The sequence below is a fragment of the Pelodiscus sinensis genome, chromosome 1 (genome assembly GCF_052426305.1).
Source record: "Pelodiscus sinensis isolate ZL-2025 chromosome 1, ASM5242630v1, whole genome shotgun sequence".
Taxonomy (NCBI): Eukaryota; Metazoa; Chordata; order Testudines; family Trionychidae; genus Pelodiscus; species Pelodiscus sinensis.
The window spans coordinates 3,370,475-3,388,063 of NC_143052.1; the positions used below are offsets into that span (position 1 = coordinate 3,370,475).

A 17,589-nucleotide genomic window follows, 5' to 3' on the forward strand; every position below is an offset into this window, starting at 1 on the left:
CTGGAGATATTTAAGAGCAGGTTAGAGAAATGTCTGTCAGGGATGGTCTAGACAGTATTTGGTCCTGCCATGAGTGCAGGGGACTGGACTCGATGACCTCTCAAGGTCCCTTCCAGTCCTGGTATTCTATGATTCTATGCCCTTCCAGGATGACTGTAAACCATTGATTTGTCCTTTTCATATGTGTTCATTTTTTAAATTGTATCCTTTGGTATATATGTTTGTGACTATTTTCTTCCACTATTTGATCTGAGGAAGTGGGTCTGGCCCACGAAAGCTCATCACCTAATAAACCATCTTGTTAGTCTTTAAAGTGCTGCATAGTCCTGTATTTTGTTTCAGCTACACCAGACTAACACGGCTACATTTCTACCCCCATCTATGTTGTATTTCCCTAATTTATTGGTAAGAAGGTCATGCGAGTCTATGTAGGTATACCTCATGTACTACTTCTTTATCTACAAGGTTTGTTATCTTATCAAAGAAAACTATCACATTAGTTTAACATCATTTGTTTTTGACAAATCCAGGCTGGCTGTTACCCATCACCTTATTAAATTCCAGATGTTTGCAGATGGATTCCTTAATTATTTTCTCCATTGTCTTTACTGGCATGGAAGTTAAGCTGACTGATTTGTAGTTTCCTGGGTTTTCTTTTTTCCTCTTTTTATAAATGGGCACCATATTTGCCTTTTTCCAGTCTTCTGGAATCTTTCCCCTCTTCCATGACTTTTCAAAGATGGGGGCTAACGGATCAGATACCTCCTCAATCAGGTCCTTACGTATTCTTGAATGCATTTCATCAGGCTCTGGTGACTTGAAGACATCTAACTTTCCAAAGTAATTTGTAACTTGTTCTTTTCCTTTTTTAACTTCTGAACCTAGCCAATTTTCACTGATATTCATTGTTAGGCATCCAATTGCCACCAACCTTCTTGGTGAAAAGTGACACAAAGAAGTCGATAAGCCTTTTTTGCTGTTTTCACATTTTCTGTTATTGTTTTTCCCCTCTCCATTGAGGAACAGCCCCTGTCCTTGGTCTTCAGCTTGCTCCTAATGTATATGCAGAATGTTTATTTGTTACCCTTCATGTCTCTAGATGGTTTGAGCGTGTTTTGTGCCTCTACCTTTCTCATTTTGTCCCTATGTACGTGTGTTACTTGTTTATATTCATCCTTGTACTTTGATCAGGTGTCCTCTTTCATAGGACTCCTTTTTGATTTTTAGGTCACTCAAGATCTCCTGTTAAGCCAGCGTGGTCTCTTGTGATGCTTCCTATCTGTCCTACGCAGAGGAATGGTGAAATGGCTAGTGCACATTTGATAAAGTCCTTTGAAAAGCTGCCAATTGTCTTCAGTTGTTTTTTTTCTTAGACTTGCTTCCCATGGGACCTTATCCACCAGATCTCTAAGTTCACAAAGGCTGCCTTCTTGAAATCCATTGTCTTTATTTTCCTCTTCTCCCTTCTACCCTTCCTTAGAGTCACGAACGCTATGTGTTTATGGTCACTTTCACCCAAGGTGTCTTCCATTTTCAAATTCTCAACCAGTTCCTCCGTGTTGGTCAAAACCAAATCTAGGACAGCTTCCCCCCACTAGCTTTCTCCACCTTATGAAATAAAAAATTGCCTCCAATCCATATGAAGAACTTGTTGGGTAATCTGTGCCCCGCTGTCTTATTTTCCCAACAGATGTCTGTATAGCTGACCTCTTCAAGCTGTACCGCTGAAGTCTCCCATCACCACCAAGTCCTGATCTTCGGAGGATTTTGTTTAAAAAAAGCCTCACGCACCTCTTCTTCCTGGTTAGGTGGTCTATAATTGACCCCTAACAGGACATCACCCTAGTTTTATACCCCTTGTAACCAGACTCTCAACAGGTCTGTCTCCTACGTCCATCTCAACCTCATTCCAAGTGTATACATTTTGTAATATGTAAGGCAACACATCCTCCCTTTTTCCCCCTGCCTATCCTTCCTGAGGAATCTGTACCCTGCTATCCCAATATTCCAATCATGTGTATTATCCCACCAGGTCTCTTTGATACCAACAATGTCTTAGCTGTGTGTATTTAGTAGCATTTCAAGTTCTTCCTGCTTATTCCACATACTTCTTGCATTTGTATACTGACAACTAGGATACTGATTTGATTTTCCCCCCAGTTCTGCCTTGTGTCCCCTTTCTCCCTGCTATTGTAGCCCTTGCTCCCCCCAATTTCTACCTGTGTCCCCGGTCTCCATGTGGTTCCACTTCCCCGTGGGCTTTGGTCACCTGCTCCTGTTGAACCTAGTTTAAAGCCCCCCTCATGAGGTTAGCCAGTCTGTACCCCTTGTTATGGTCACTTATGGCGGGGGAGAGATGTCAGACCGCTCCAAGGTACTCGCTTCACACTGGACACTTCTCGGAGCCACTGGTTGTTGCAGACAGTTGAAAGCAAAGGAAAGACTCTTTGCTAAACCAGACAGTACAGGGCAGGACTCCTGCCAGTTCCCAGTGCCTGGAGAGAGCTCTCAGCCGCTCCAAGGCCTGGACTCTACTGTCACTGCAGGGCTTCGAAATGTGCAACTTGAGAAGTATCTGGTGCTGCCGGGTCAACAGGCAGGAATTTCATCCCGAGCAATTTTTCACCAAGGAGGGAGAGACACTGAGAACCACAAGACCAATATTTTGATACAGCAGAGATTTTAATGCAAAGGAAATTGACATTACACACAGGAAGAAATTCGACAGAGCAGAAAGAATGGGTCTGCACACTTTCAAGACTGGCTGCAAGGAATCACCCGCCTGCAAGGGGCACATATCAAATGAGATGTTCACTTTGCTGCAGCTGCAGAGGGTGACACACAAAACCCCTTGTAACCATTTCTTCTTACCCCATTCAGGGGGATCGGAGACAAAATGAAACACAAGCGTGGGACTGCGCAGCATCACCATTGAACATCTGCGGTAGCAAAGGGAAAGAGGAGGCGCTAAAGATACATCTGGATGGAAAGGATAGAACAAGTAGGGCCTGATTCTCCTAGACACCAACATCTCTTCCCCTCCATGTCAAGGGACTTCATGTAATTGACACCTGTCTTCAGACCCCTGTTTCCGTCACCCGGCGGGGTCGGTGGGAGCAGCCTGCGTGTCGCTCAGAAGGAGCCCACAGGCCAGGAGGAGACTCAGCGCGGGGCTGGCAAAGCAGGAGCAGAAGGAGCCATGAAGCGTGAGGGGAGCAATGCAGCCTGGCTCCCAGACCCAGGGCTGAGCACACACAGCTCCCACTGAGCTCAGCTGGAGCCGGGTTTGCCCAGCACGTCTGAAAGCCAAGCCCCAAAGCTCAGGGGGGAATCTGTATCCGGCCGTTCATTGCCTGGGTCTGCCACGGATGGTCCTGCTGGGTTTAGCAAGGCGCACAGCTTCCACTGCGGTACCTGTGGCAGGACACCCCGGAACCCACTACTCCCCCGTAGCCATAATAGCCTGGGTAGCCGCAGTATCCCCCATTCCCATAATAACCTGGGTAGCCGCAGTATCCCCCATTACCATAAAAGCCTGGGTAACCGCAGTATCCCCCATTCCCATAAAAGCCTGGGTATCCCCCGTAACCATAACGGCCTCCATAACCATAACCCCCATAACCGAACAACCCTCCGTAACGGCCTCCATAGCCGTACAATCCCCCGTTAGCGAAGGAGCCCCCGTAGCCGGCTCCCACCACAGGTTCTCCTACGGCTGCCACTTCGCTCTGCTGAGGGAAGGTGCTGAGAACTGGTCCGGGGAGGGTCACCGCAACCGGGGAGGGTCTGATCACCACTTCGGAGTCAGGGCACTGCCGAACGCACGGCTCGTTGCAGGTACCAGAGACGGGGCTGGGCCGGGCCACCCCGCATTCTGGATAGCACAGGCTGGAGAAAGCCATCTCGGTGGGATGCAGGTAAACCTGGAACACACAGCAGGGCGCAGAGTGAAGAGAAGGGACAAATGCCAGCATAAGAAAGGTCTCAAAGTTGGGTTACAATTGTAGTGGGTAACTGTGGTGCCCAAGAAAGAGAGGAGTAGGGGACATAGTCTCTGTATTCATGGTTTTGTATTTGTTCCTCTTTCCTTTTTCTATTCCTCATGTCCAGACTCACTAAACTTCTCACCCCACAGGCCACTTTCAACCTCTTTCAATTACTTTGGAAAACATCCCCTGGAATTGATGTAACTGTTTGTATGAGAAACACCGTCCAATTTAGACATTTTTCAAAGACATCATTGCTGGAAAACTTCCTCCATTGGGGAAAACGGCTTCAGGTTGCCAGATTTCTATGGAGCGACACGTGATCCCACAGGGGAGAAGAGGCACGTTACGTGGTCTTTTTGTTCAGAAAAAATATAGGAATTGTGACATTGGATCAAAGCTTTGTCAGCTTCATCCAGTCTTGTCTCCAATAGTGAGGAGTAAAGTAGGAGACCACTTAACCCATCCTGGAATACCCTGAGAAAGCCTGCTCCTAACCCAGTTAAGTGACAAAATTGTAAAGGATGTTCAAATGTGACAACATTTAAATACCATAATTCTATTTCCAGGTAACAAGACTTGTGTTTCTCATTTTCCTGTGTTGCTCTTCATGGCCACCCTTTGGTTGGAAATCATGAATCCATAAGCACCTTCAAATTTATATCTGCACAAGATAATTATGGAAGAACACCCTGATCCCTAATATAAATCATAGCGAGGGCATAGAAGATTAAATTGGAATAAATTGCCCAGGGAGGTTGTGGAATCCCCATCTCTGGAGATACTTAAGAGCAGGTTAGATAAATGTCTATCAGGGATGGTCTAGACAGTATTTGGTCCTGCCATGAGGGCAGGGGACTGGACTCGATGACCTCTCAAGGTCCTTTCCAGTCCTAGTATTCTATGATTTAGTCTTCAATGAAGCTAGCCTCTCCTGTGATATATCTAGGATTAGAAAAAGATTGGATTAGAAAGAGATTGTGGTTCAAATTGGACTTACCTGGTTCACTGAGGAGATGGAGTCCAGAGAAGCGTTTAGTGGAGTGTTGAGCGGGGACCACTTTTATACCATTCCTAGGACAGCCTGGCGAAGCTGGGATGCTTTGCGGAGGAGGTCCTAATTAGTTACCAAACAAACATCATTGACTTTGTAAGTCCTCTTTTGGATAAGCAGTTTTCCTCAGCGTTGGTGATTATTGGCCTAATCTCAGCCTCTGAGGGCGGGACACGCACATTATACTTTTCAGCTTCCTTTCATCTTCAAATTGTACGGGCCAGCTGCATTTCTTGTGTCCTTGCACCTACTTTAATGGGGCTGCAATGAGGATGAAGGTCAAGGTGATTCTGAGCGGCAGGAGTAGCGCCGCTGGATGTCAGGCAAAGAATCCAGTAGGGTCCTTTCAGTTCATGCTGGTCATGACTGGCAGCACTGGGCAGGTCATTCTACACCAGCTAGGAAGGAGGGAGCCACTCTTCTGAATTCCCATCACCCCCTTCTGAGTGAGTTGGGTCAAGTCCCTTTGAGATCAACGGGAATAATTCCATTCCCTCCACCATGTTTCCTGTTAGGACTTTACATCTAAAATTGTCCCTTCGGCAGGGGGATAGCACGGTGCCTGTGAACAACTTTAGTCCAATTTTAAAATTTCAAACTGGGTCTTAGTGAGCATTAAATGGCCTTTGTCCAGGGGTGAATCTTACTTTATGGTGAGTAAAATTTGAACTAACATTAGACCTTCCTTTGGGTCACCATTGCTCTCTCAGGGCACGTCTACAGTAGGACATTATTTCAAAATTAACTACATTTGAAATGACTCCTGAAAGAACAAAATCGATTTTGTGTGTCCCCTTTATGGGGGAGCCTCGAAATTAGTCTGAGGCAGGCTCTGTTAATGTGGACGCACAACCTTAACTTAAGCCCCAGGCAACCCTGCGGAGTAATTACTTTGAATTACTTTGGGGATTAGTGATTTCAAAATAGCAGCAGTGAAGCGAATAGACTAACACTATTTTGAAATAACTATTTTGAAATAAGCGTTATTCTCTGAGGAGGCAGGAGTCTAGATTTCAAAATAACCAGCCCGTTAAATAGCCAAAATAACAGGCTTGGTCATGTGGACGCGCCGCTTTTTCTTTCGAAATAAGGGATGGGGGGGTTATTTTGAAATAACTCCCTGATGTAGACCAGGCCTCAAAGGACTGCTGGGAGCAGATTTGTACCTGGCTCATTGGGGAGGATGGTGGAGAGGGAAAGGAAGCAGAGCTCTTTCATAGAAAGGGTTTCAGACTTGGAACCTGTACTCTGCTGAACCCATCTGTTCGTCCAAGATATTGTGGTCTTGTGGAACAATGCACCTGAGTGAGCCGAGCCAGAATCCCAGGGGAAATGAAAATGAAACATTCTTGCTGAAGGAAGACAAGGCTTTGAGATGGGAGTTGACATAATGTCTGACCAGCCACAGGGCATGTCACAGAAAACATTGGGTCCCGTATCCAGGGAAGAGGGCAGAAGTTTCTCACTTTGATTTTAAGGAGCTTCAGGGGGTAGCCGAGTTAGTCTGTGAGGGTATGTCTACACTAGCCCCCTACTTGGAACTAGGGAGGCTAACAAGGGCAACCGAAATTGCAAATGAAGTGCGGGATTTAAATATCCTGCACTTCATTAGCATGTTCCCGGGCGATCGCAATTTTGGAAATTGATTAGCCCAGAATAACTGACTGCGTCTACACGTGACAGAGAAGGGCAATTCCGAAATAAACCCCTTACTTCGAATTACCAGTTAAACCTCATTCCATTCATTTGCAATTTCATTTGCATTCCATGAGGTTTAAGAAGGTGCAAGAAGGGAGCGTGGGGTAAGGGAGGGCATTTGTGTGAAGGAGGCAGTTGTGACCTGGGGCACTGGACTGGAGAGCAGAGGTTGGATTGTGACTCAGGGCAGGGAAATGGGGTACAGGAGGGGGTTCGGGGATTTGTATTATGAACTAGGGCAGGAGGGGACTGTGATCTGAGGCAGGGGATTGGGGTACCGGATCTGAGAGGAGAAATGGGTGCAGGAGAGAGGCAGAGGATTTGGGTATGTGGATTGGTGGGCAGAGGGTTGGGGAAGGGAGGGGCTGGGGTGCCAGAGGCAAGCTCTGCCAAGAGACTTACCAGCCAGCACCAGTTCCTGTATCAGCTTCCCTGCCTGCCCTGCCCCCTGCAGCCATGTGTTCTGGAGCGCCTTGTGCTTCATGGCTGCTTGTTATTGAAACAGGCAGCTCCCATTGGCCAGTTTCTGGCTAGAAACAGGCCAATGGGATTGTGCTGGGGGTGGAAGCAGCTCCTAGAACTTACCCCTCCCCTCCAGACTCGCAGTTTTAAAAGAAAAAACAACCCACAGCTGTGTTTCTGAGCGGCCTGTGGGTGCTGTTAAGGCAAGAGGGACGTATCCAGCCTACAGGCTATATATTGCTCAGGCCTGATCTATCTTGATCATTGCATTGTTGAGGCAAGAGGATAATAATGATCCAAAGAAATGACATTTCAAGCTTGTACATTTCAAGCTTCTTCTGTGCAATGAAGGAATAAAAACCTTAGGGTAGGTCTATACTACAGAGAAGATCAAAGCTGCCGCTGTCGATCTTCCAGGGTTTGAGTTAGTGGGTCTAGTGAAGACACCTAATTTGAACTGAGAAGGGTGCCCTGGTTGATGCCGGTAGTCCTGCTTCCACAAGGAGAAAGGGGAATCGAAGGAAGAGTGTTCTCCCTTTCACTTCCTGCAGTGCGGACAGCGCCAAAAGTCGAGTGAAGGTACTTCGACTTCAGCTATGCAATAAACGGAGCTGAAGTTGCATATTTTAATTTGACCTCATCCCATAGCGTAGACGTACCCTTAATGAGAATTCTCTGCAAAGAAAAGGAGTTCGGGTGCATTATGAAACTTTTCTGGATAACAGTTTTTTACTCTTCAATGTGATGTTTTACCCAAAAGTTCCCCCCAAAATCATCAAAACAAAATGTTAAGTTTCAGAATGAGCCTCGCTCAGAGTCACTCTCAGGTCAATGACGTCTCTGGAAGCAACAGTCGGGTTCAGGTTCCGGAGACAAAGGTTAGTCTTTGCCCTGAGATGTCTCAACTCCGGGGGTTTACTTCCAACTCTGCCAATCACACCTCCCTCTGACCTTCACCCGAGTGTGCCTCCATGGCACACAGGTATAATTGTAAGTTTCAGGGTGGATTGTCTGAGGCTTCCTCCCATCTCAGCATTTTGAAGCACTTCACAAACACTCATCAAGTGTTATACAGCCAGAGAGATGAATAACTAAAGTAGCAATAACATTTTACTGGGACTAGATGTTCCAGCGCTGAAAATTAGGTTCTCTTTAAAAATTCATGTCAAGGTCTCAGATGTTAATCCAGTGCTCAGTTTGTGGTTCCTAACTTTTTGAAATTGAAATCACCTCTTGAATTTTCAATCAATGTGCCTTTGCATTTCCCTTTTACTTATATTTTAGCGTTTAAGAGTAGATACTGAATTCCATCAAATTGAGATTGAGGGAAGGGAACAATTCCATCAAATTGAGATTGAGGGAAGGGAACAATTCCATCAAATTGAGATTGAGGGAAGGGAACAATTCCATCAAATTGAGATTGAGGGAAGGGAATAATTCCATCAAATTGAGACAGAAGGAAGGCCCTTTACTAAGCTTGGGATTGGGGAAACCTAGTTGGAAGAGTACCTTTCTGTGCATACTCGGCACCTCTACCCTCTTACTCTCAGATCTGGAAGCACAGGGGTGTATCTTTCGGCAGGAGGGTTGTATTTTTTTGGCTTGTTCATTTATCCTGATTCCATACATAAGAATGTGTGTTCTTATCTATGGAAAAGTAAAGTATTTGATACAGTCTCACATAATCTTCTTATCAACAAACTAGGGAAATATAACCTAGGTGGGGCTACTGTAAGATGGGTACATAACTGGGTAGATAACCATTCTCAAAGAGTAGTTATTAATGGTTTCCAATCATGGTCCTGCCTAGAGCAGAGGGCTGGACTTGATGACCTCCTGAGGTCTCTTCCAGCTCTAGGATTCTATGATTCTATGAAACATCGGGAAGCATCAGTCACCGCATCTCCACCCATCAGTAGCCAGATCTAGTTGGTCAAGGAAAGGGGAATGCAAAGCGTTATTGGATGGAAATCAAACAGCCCCAGATCCAGAGGCTGGGAACCATCCCCTGGCTGTCGTCATGGCATAAGAAACCTTGACGTACCTGTGTAAGGTTAATTTTATCCCGCGGTTCTCAAATTAAGCCACACGCAGATTTTTGGAGCTTCGTCAGGCTCCGACGTAGGGGTGAGGATTATGAGGGTGCAATGCAACAGCCCCACCTGTGGCTGCTGAGCAGCTGTCGCCAAAGGAAGCTGGATGCGCCACACCGCTGCATTTAGCAATGGCTATTATCCCCTTCCCCTTGCGTAGGGAGATTGCAAACATCGTAACATCTGCTCAAGGAGTCAGCCTGCTGCATCCTAAAGTTTGTTCACTTGGCTCGCTTGTTGTGTGGTGTGGAGGTGCATCATCGGCCACTTGTGTTTTCTGAACACTTTCAGAACGAGGCCTAGTTAAAGCAGGAGACTGGAGATGTCAGGAGAGATCTTTCTCGTGTTCAGGGGAGACTTTTACTCTTGGGGAATAGATCCACTTGAAAACAATGAAAATAAGGACAAATAAAATCCATCACTAAACTTGAAATCTGTGTTGTACCAATCATGGGTGGCTCTCTGGGATATATCTTTCGGCAGGATGGGTGTATTTTTTTGGCGTGTTCTTTTATCTTGATTCCATACATAAGAATTTGTGTTCTTATCTATGGTAAAGTAAAACATCTGATATGCTCTCGCATGATATTCTTATCAATAAATTAGGGAAATACAACTTAGGTGGGTACATAACTGGCTGGATAACCATTCTCAAAAAGTAGTTATTAATGGTTTGCAAGCATGCTGGAAAGGCATAACAAGTGGGGTTCCGCAGGAGTCTGTTTTGTGACTGGTTCTGTTCAATATCTTCATCAATGATTTACATATTGGCATGGAGAGTACGCTTATTAAGTTTGAGGATGATACCAAGCTGGGAGGGGTTGCAATTGCTTTGGAGGATAGGGTCATAATTCAAAATGATCTAGACAAACTGGAGGAATGGTGTGAGGTCAACAGGATGAAGTTTAATAAGGACAAATGCAAAGTGCTCCACTTAGGAAGGAACAATAAGTCTCATACATACAGAATGGGAAGCGACTGTCTAGGAAGGAGTATTGCAGAAAGGGATCTAGGGGCCATAATCAATCACAAGCTAAATATGAGTCAACAGTGCGACACTGTTACAAAAAAAGCAAACATGAATCTAGGATGCATTAACAGGAGTGTTGCGAGCAAGACACGAGAAGTCATTCTTCCACTCTACTCTACAGTGATTAGGCCTCAGTTGGAGTCTTGTATCCAGTTCTGGATGCCACATTTCAAGAAAGATGTGGAGAAATTGGAGAAGGTCCAGAGAAGAGCAACAAAAATGACTGGAGGTCTAAAAAACATGAGTTATGAGGGAAGACTGAAAGAATTGGGGTTGTTTAGTTTAGAAAAGAGAAGACTGAGAGCAGACTAATAGCTGTTTTCAAGTATCTAAGGGTATGTGTACACTAGCCCCCTAGTTCGAGCTAGGGAGGCTAATGTAGGCATTCAGAGTTGCAAATGAAGCCCGGGATTTAAATATCCCAGGCTTTATTTGCATCTTCCCGTCCGGGCACCATTTTAAAATCCCCTAAGTCCGAACTACTGCCTGCAGTTACACGCGGCAGTCAAATGTTAACTCGAACTAAGTCCTTAGTTCGAGTTAACTGTTACACCTCGCACATTGTTTATTTTTTTCCCCTTCGCTGCTGCCCAGTTGAGGACTTCTAGTTTCACAGGGTGTCCGGTTGACTGGTAAGTCTATAGCTCTGGTGTTCGTGTCTTTGAGGTTCTGTTGTAATGGTGGTCTGGAGTGAAGAGAACATTCCTTGCTGGGAACGTTCTAACCCCTCTCTTAAGGGACCATTAAAAGCCCGGGGTGGAATCCTGGGCCCCGCCTTGTCAGCGTTACAAGGAGTGTGGAAGGGGGTGCCTCAAATCCAGGCAGGCCACTGGATAAAGGGAATGAGAAATAGGACTCAGATTCTGTTGTTTGCCTATTCAACCAGGGTAGCGTAAAAGCCAGGAAAGTTCCTCACAATAGCAGGGCAGTGCGGTACTCACACAGGGAACATCTACACTGCAGCGTTATTTCGGAGTAACTGATGTTATTTCGAAAGAGCAAGGAGCGTGTCTACACAGCAAGCCGTTATTTCGAAATAATGTCGAACGGGAGGACTTCTTACTCCGACTCCTGTAACCCTCCTTTCACGAGGAGCAAGGGAAATCGAAGGAAGAGTGTTCTCCCTTTGTCTTCCTGCTCTGGAGACAGCGCCAACAGTCGAATGAAGCTATTTTGACCTCAGCTATGAAATTAATTCGACTTTTTCCCTGCAGTGTAGACATGCCCATCGAGGTTACGTCCTAACAAGGAAACTATCCTTTCAGGCAGAACTGGTGACCCCAGAGCGGAGGCCTTCACAAAGGCCCAGGCTTCACTTAACTGCCTGCAAAACCCCAGTTTGAACGTTTAAATTTGGACCAATGTTCACACGCATCGCATGATTTTAGACTTGCAAGTCCTGACAGGAGACACATGGGAGGAAATGGAACGGGTTCCAATGAACTTGGAGTTGACACGCTGGCAGGTGTAGAATGAACTGCCCAATGCCTCTCTTCATGACCATCATGAACTAAAACGACCAAACTGGATTCCTTTCATGAGACCCGGGTGTGCTCTTCATGCTGTTCTGCCTCACCTTGACATTCATCCTCATCGCAGCACCAATAAAGTCAGTGCAAGGACACGGGAAATGCTGCTGGCTTGTACAATTTGAAGATGAAAGGAAGCTGGAGATGAAACGTGCGTGTCCCGCCCGCTGAGGCTGAGATTAGCCCAATAATCACCAACGCTGAGGTAAACAGCTCCGGCCAAAGGACGACTTACGAAGGCAATCGAGTTTGTTTGGTAACTAATTAGGACCTCCTCCACAAAGCATCCCAGCTCCTCCAGGCTGTCCTAGGAACAGTATAAAAGAGCTCTCTAATCAACACTCTTCTCAACACTTCTCTGGACTTCATCTCCTCAGTGAACCAGGTAAGCCCAATTTGACTCAATTTCTTTCTAAGCCTGGATATCACAGTAGAGGCTAGTTTCACTTAAGACAGAATCTTCCCTGCACTTGCTATGATTTTAATCAGGCATGAGGGTGTTCCTCCATGATTATCCTAGGAAGCTTTAAAGTTGTAGGTGCTGGTGGATTCATGATCTCAAACGAAAGCCAGGAACAATAAGAACAACACAGGCAACTGAGAAACGTATGTCCGGTTAACTGGAAATAGAATTAGGGTATTTACAACTTTCAGTAGCATTAGAAACTTTTTCACTTAACTGGCTAGGAGGAAGGTACTCCAGAAAGGCAGTTAGGTAGAATTCTACTTTACTCTGAAGCAGCTATTACCCCTCACTAAAGGAATTTGGAGAATAGCTCAACCTGAAAAATAGTGTGGTGCATTCTAACAATGTCTGTGAACTTCTGAGCAGAAATGCCCAAGGAAGGTGTTTCTCCTCACATGGGGGTGTCTACAGTCACTCCTTAGAAGTCAGGGGGCCTGAACACATTTCAGGCCAGCTGAGGAGCTTGTTCTTAGCGATTTGTTTGGAAGAACAAAGAGATTTCCATGGATACATCAACAGGTTTTGGTGATTCCCAAGGTTTGGAAAACCAAAGAGCCGCAGTGTTGACCCGGACTCAACTGGTTGGCAGGCAGAGGTTAAGTCCCGAAAGGAAAAGCTGTGATTACCATGATCTCAGCCATGTCGTGTGTGATAAAGATCTAAAATGCACCCAGAATCCGAGGTGTTTATCTTTTCAAAGTCATTGGTCGAAGGTTAAAGAGACTGGTTGGAAGGGCAGTTTAATAACAATGGACATGAGGTGTAGACCAAGGAAACAGGAGCAAAGACATAACCATGATCATACAGACTATGTCCCCTCCTCCTCTGTCTCTTGGGAACCATAGAAACCCCACTACAATAGTAATGGAGCTGAGAAATCTTTCTTCCACTACCACTTGTAGCTTCTCTTCACTCTGCCCCCTGCTGTGTGTTCCAGGTTTACCTGCATCCCACCGAGATGGCTTTCTCCAGCCTGTGCTATCCAGAATGCGGGGTGGCCCGGCCCAGCCCCGTCTCTGGTACCTGCAACGAGCCGTGCGTTCGGCAGTGCCCTGACTCCGAAGTGGTGATCAGACCCTCCCCGGTTGTGGTGACCCTCCCCGGACCAGTTCTCAGCACCTTCCCTCAGCAGAGTGAAGTGGCAGCTGTAGGAGAACCTGTGGTGGGAGCCGGCTACGGGGGCTCCTTCGCTAACGGGGGATTGTACGGCTATGGAGGCCGTTACGGAGGGTTGTTCGGTTATGGGGGTTATGGTTATGGAGGCCGTTACGGTTTTGGGGGATACCCAGGCTTTTACGGTTATGGGGGATACTGCGGCTACCCCGGCTTTTATGGTAACGGAGGGTTCTGGGGCTACCCAGGACGTTATGCTCATGGGGGATACTGTGGTTACCCAGGATATTATGGTGGATTATGTGGCGGATATGGGGGATATGGCCGCAGGTACCTTGGTGGATACTGTGGGCCTTGCTAAACCCAGCAGGACCATCCATGGCAGACCCAGGCAATGAACGGTCGGATACAGGTTCCCCCCTGAGCTTTGGGGCTTGGCTTTCAGATGTGCTGGGCAAACCTGGCTCCAGCTGAGCTCAGTGGGAGCTGTGTGCGCTCAGCCCCTGGGTCTGGAAGCCAGGCTGCATTGCTCCCCTCATGCTTCATGGCTCCTTCTGCTCCTGCTTTGCTAGCTACGTGCTGAGTCTCCTCCTGGCCTGTGGGCTCCGTCCGAGTGACACGCAGACTGCTCCCACTGACCCCGCCGGGTGACGGATATGGGGGCCCGAGGAAATGTCTCAGTGACACCGATTGTCCTTGTAAGTCCCAGTACGTGGTGGGAAGAGACGTTTCTGTCTAGGAGAACCAGGCCCGACATGTTCTACCCTTTCTGTCTACTCGCACCTTTAGCGCCTCCTCTTTCCCTTTGCTACGGCAGATGTACCACGGCGGCACTGTTCAGTCCCACGCTTGTGTTTTATTTTGTCTCAGATCCCACTGAGTGGGGTAAATGAAGTAACTTAAAATAGTTAGAAAGGGGACTTGCGTGTCAATCTCTGCAACAAAGCAAATGAATATCTGGTCTGAAATGTGCCCCGTTGAGGCGGATGATCAGTTGTAGCCCCTCTTGAAACTCTGTAAAACCTATTTTTCTGCTCTGTAGAATGTATTCCTGTGTGTATTGCCAACAGCATTTGCATTAAAAACTCTGCTGCATCATAACATGGGTCTTGTGGTTCTCCTTGCCCCTCCCCCTTGCTGAAAAATCGCTCTCGATGGAATTCCTCCTTGTTGAGCCAGCAGCACCAGACACTTCTGAAGAGGCACATTTTTAAGCCGGGCAGAGATAGGACAGTGCAGCCCTTTGAGTGGCTGAGAGTTTTCTGTAGACCCAGACCCCTTGTGGAGGAACCTGAGGGTGTATCTAGACTACAGGGTTTTTTCGAAAAAAGTGGCCTTTTTTCGAAAGAACTTCCCCTGCGTCTAGACAGCAGTTGCATTCTTTCGTAAGTAAATCGAAAGAACGCGGCAGTTTTTTCGATCGTGGTAAACCTCGATTTACAAATTACACTGATTGTCATTGTAGGTCCCAGTACGTGGGGGAAGTACTCTTTCGAGAAAAGATGCTTTTGAATGCAAATTGTGCTTTTTCAAAACAGAGCATCTAGACTCGCTTTCGAAAAAGCGGCTCACTTTTTCGAAAAAATCTGCTTGTAGTCTAGACCCTCTCTTTCGAAAGAGGCTCGTAGTCTAGACGTAGCACTAGAGAGTTTCTTTCCAAACCCCAAATTAAAAATTGGAGGTGAATTTTTGGCAGCTCCCTAAGGGATTTGAATACCTAGGGTGTGTCTAGACTACAGGGTTTTGTCGACAAAAGTGGACTTTTGTTGACAAAACTAAACCTGCGTCTACACTACCGCTGAGTTCTGTCGACATAACATCGACAGAACTCAGCAGTTTTGTTGATGCTGATAAACCTCATTTTACGAGGAATAATGCCTTTTGTCGACAGAGTTCTGTCGACAGAAGGCATTATTGCATCTAAACTGTCCTTTGTGTCTACACTGCCATGTCGACAAAGCAGCTTGCTTTGTCGACAGAACTGAATGTAGTCTAGACGCTCTTTGTCGACAGAAGGTTTGTCGACAGTATCTGTCGACAAAACTTCTGTCAACAAAAGCCTGTAGTCTAGACGTACCCCTAGGCTCAAACCAAAAGGTTCTGGTGCCCCAAATCCATGTCTTGCGCAGAAAATCCAACTCTCAGTGTTGAAGCCATGAAGAAACCGATGCCTGTCCCTCGATAACAGAATAACATTGACGAACATCCTAACCCCTTCCCTTTGGTAAGAATCACAGGGAGTCAGTGCAAGATTCAGTCCTATTTTAAAAACCCCATTAACACATCGTCTGAATGGTTCTGGAGAGATAGAATCATAGAATCATAGAATACGAGGACTGGAAGGGACCTCGAGAGGTCATCGAGTTCAGTCCCCTGCCCTCATGGCAGGACCAAATACTGTCTAGACCATCCCTGATAGACATTTACTCTTCAATATCTCCAGAGATGGAGATTCCACAAACTCCCTGGGCAATTTATTCCAGTGTTTGACCACCCTGGCAGGTAGGAACTTTTTCCTAATGTCCAACCTAAACCTCCCTTGCTGCAGTTGAAGCCCATTGCTTCTTGTTCTGTCCTCAGAGGCCAAGATGGACTTGAATAGGATGTCCCTTGTTCACACACACACACACCCCATCCCGATGAAAGACTTGAGAGGCCCTTTGGGCCTGAAGGCCAGAGGAGTTCAAAGCAAAGTCTTGGTGACTCCTACGGGTGTAATTTTTACCTTTGTGTTTCCAACCGTTATTTGGTTTCTAACTGCCTGCAGGGTGAGTTGCTCATTGCCTCCTGCAGCTCTCTGTCCTCCGAACCCAACATGGGCCGGTGACATTCCGGGGCCCTTCTGCTGACTGTGCTGAAGCTGCAGGGGGATACTCGGGAGCCGGGAATGGAACCTACCCCATGCCGTCCAGCATGGGGGTGAGTCCTCACTAGGGCTGGGTTTCTTACTGACTCTGCAACATGCTCTCTCTGTAGCCTTCACCTCACTGGGCTTGTTTGCTCCATTCAACCAGCTCTAACACGCTCGATGATCAGACACGTCCTCACCTTGGAGGACTTCAAAGCCTTGCGGTGCCATAAAAGCTCTACGGCGCACAGTGTTGTATTACTGCATAATAGAATTTTTTTGTAGCATTCAATGGTTTTGGTTGACTTTGACAAACCAGCCGCCCTGTCCCAGAGCCCTTCTCCGAAAGCTGTTCCGGGGTGGGGGGTTGAGAGCTGCCTCCCGAGTCCTAGGCTCCCCGTGTCCCAGCCAGTCAGAAGCAGGAGAGAGGCCGCAGTGACCAATAGCTGCGGCAGCCTCCCTTGACAAGAGCTGCCTCCCTTGCCACACACACCGACCCCACATGGTTCCAGAGGTGCGGCCCAGAGTTCTTGAGAAAGCCGTGCAGTGCAGTGGTGACCCCTGATTTTGATGTTACTGGCGACACTGATGTGGCAGTGGTGAAGCCACAACTGGAGTAGTGTGTCCAGTTCTGGGCCCCCCACTACAGAAAGGATGTGGACGCATTGGAGAGGGTCCAAGGGAGGGCGACCAAAATGATGAGGGGGTTGGAGCGCATGAGCTACAAGGAGAGGCTGAGGGATTTGGGTTTGTTCAGTCTGCAGAAGAGCAGAGTGAGGGGGGATTTGGTAGCAGCCGGCCACTCCCTGAAGGGGGGTTCCAAAGAGGATGGAGAGAGGCTGTTCTCAGTGGTGACGGATGCAGAACAAGGAGCAATGGTCTCAAGTTGCAGTGGGGAAGGTTTAGGCTGAATATTAGGAAAAACGATTTCCCTAGGCGGGTGGGGAGGCACAGGGCTGGGTTCCCTAGGGCGGGGGTGGAATCTCCATCCCTAGAGGTGTTTATGTCCCAGCTTGACAAAGCCCTGGCTGTGTTGATTTAGCTGGGATTGGTCCTGCCTTGGGCAGGGGGCTGGACTCAATGATCTACATTTTAATTCATGCTGGTCATGAATCAGGGCAAGTCCCTTTGAAATCAATGGGTAACATTCCATTCCCTCCAGTAAGTTTCCTGGCAAGACTTTAAATCTAAAATTCCCCCTTTGGTAGGAGGATAGCACGATGCCTAAAATACAACTGTAGTCCAATTTAAAACTTTCAAACTGAGTATTAGCAGGGACTAAACTGGAGCGTGGACTTTTGTGATGGCGG

The 17,589-nt window shown here is 47.0% G+C and overlaps 2 protein-coding genes across 2 annotated transcripts; one reads left to right on the forward strand and one right to left on the reverse strand.

The window, feature by feature from the left end:
* Positions 1–2,343: 2,343 nt before the first annotated feature.
* On the reverse strand, positions 2,344–5,122 carry LOC149525517 (uncharacterized). The gene is made up of 2 exons (XM_089777857.1): positions 4,987–5,122; positions 2,344–3,923 (listed from the first exon to the last, which is right to left on the reverse strand). The coding sequence occupies exon 2, from the start codon at positions 3,900–3,902 to the stop codon at positions 3,384–3,386; it is 519 nt and encodes a 172-aa protein (XP_089633983.1). The 5' UTR covers positions 3,903–3,923; positions 4,987–5,122; the 3' UTR covers positions 2,344–3,383.
* Positions 5,123–12,085: 6,963 nt separating this feature from the next.
* Positions 12,086–14,518, forward strand: LOC149525518 (uncharacterized). The gene is made up of 2 exons (XM_089777858.1): positions 12,086–12,237; positions 13,256–14,518. Exon 2 carries the CDS (start codon positions 13,277–13,279, stop codon positions 13,790–13,792), a length of 516 nt encoding a protein of 171 aa, XP_089633984.1. The 5' UTR covers positions 12,086–12,237; positions 13,256–13,276; the 3' UTR covers positions 13,793–14,518.
* Positions 14,519–17,589: the final 3,071 nt, after the last annotated feature.

What these genes read in the sequence shown, in the direction of transcription:
- LOC149525517 (XM_089777857.1), bottom strand. Translation starts at nt 3,902, where the DNA reads ATGGCTTTCTCCAGCCTGTGCTATCCAGAATGCGGGGTGGCCCGGCCC.
- LOC149525518 (XM_089777858.1), top strand. Translation starts at nt 13,277, where the DNA reads ATGGCTTTCTCCAGCCTGTGCTATCCAGAATGCGGGGTGGCCCGGCCC.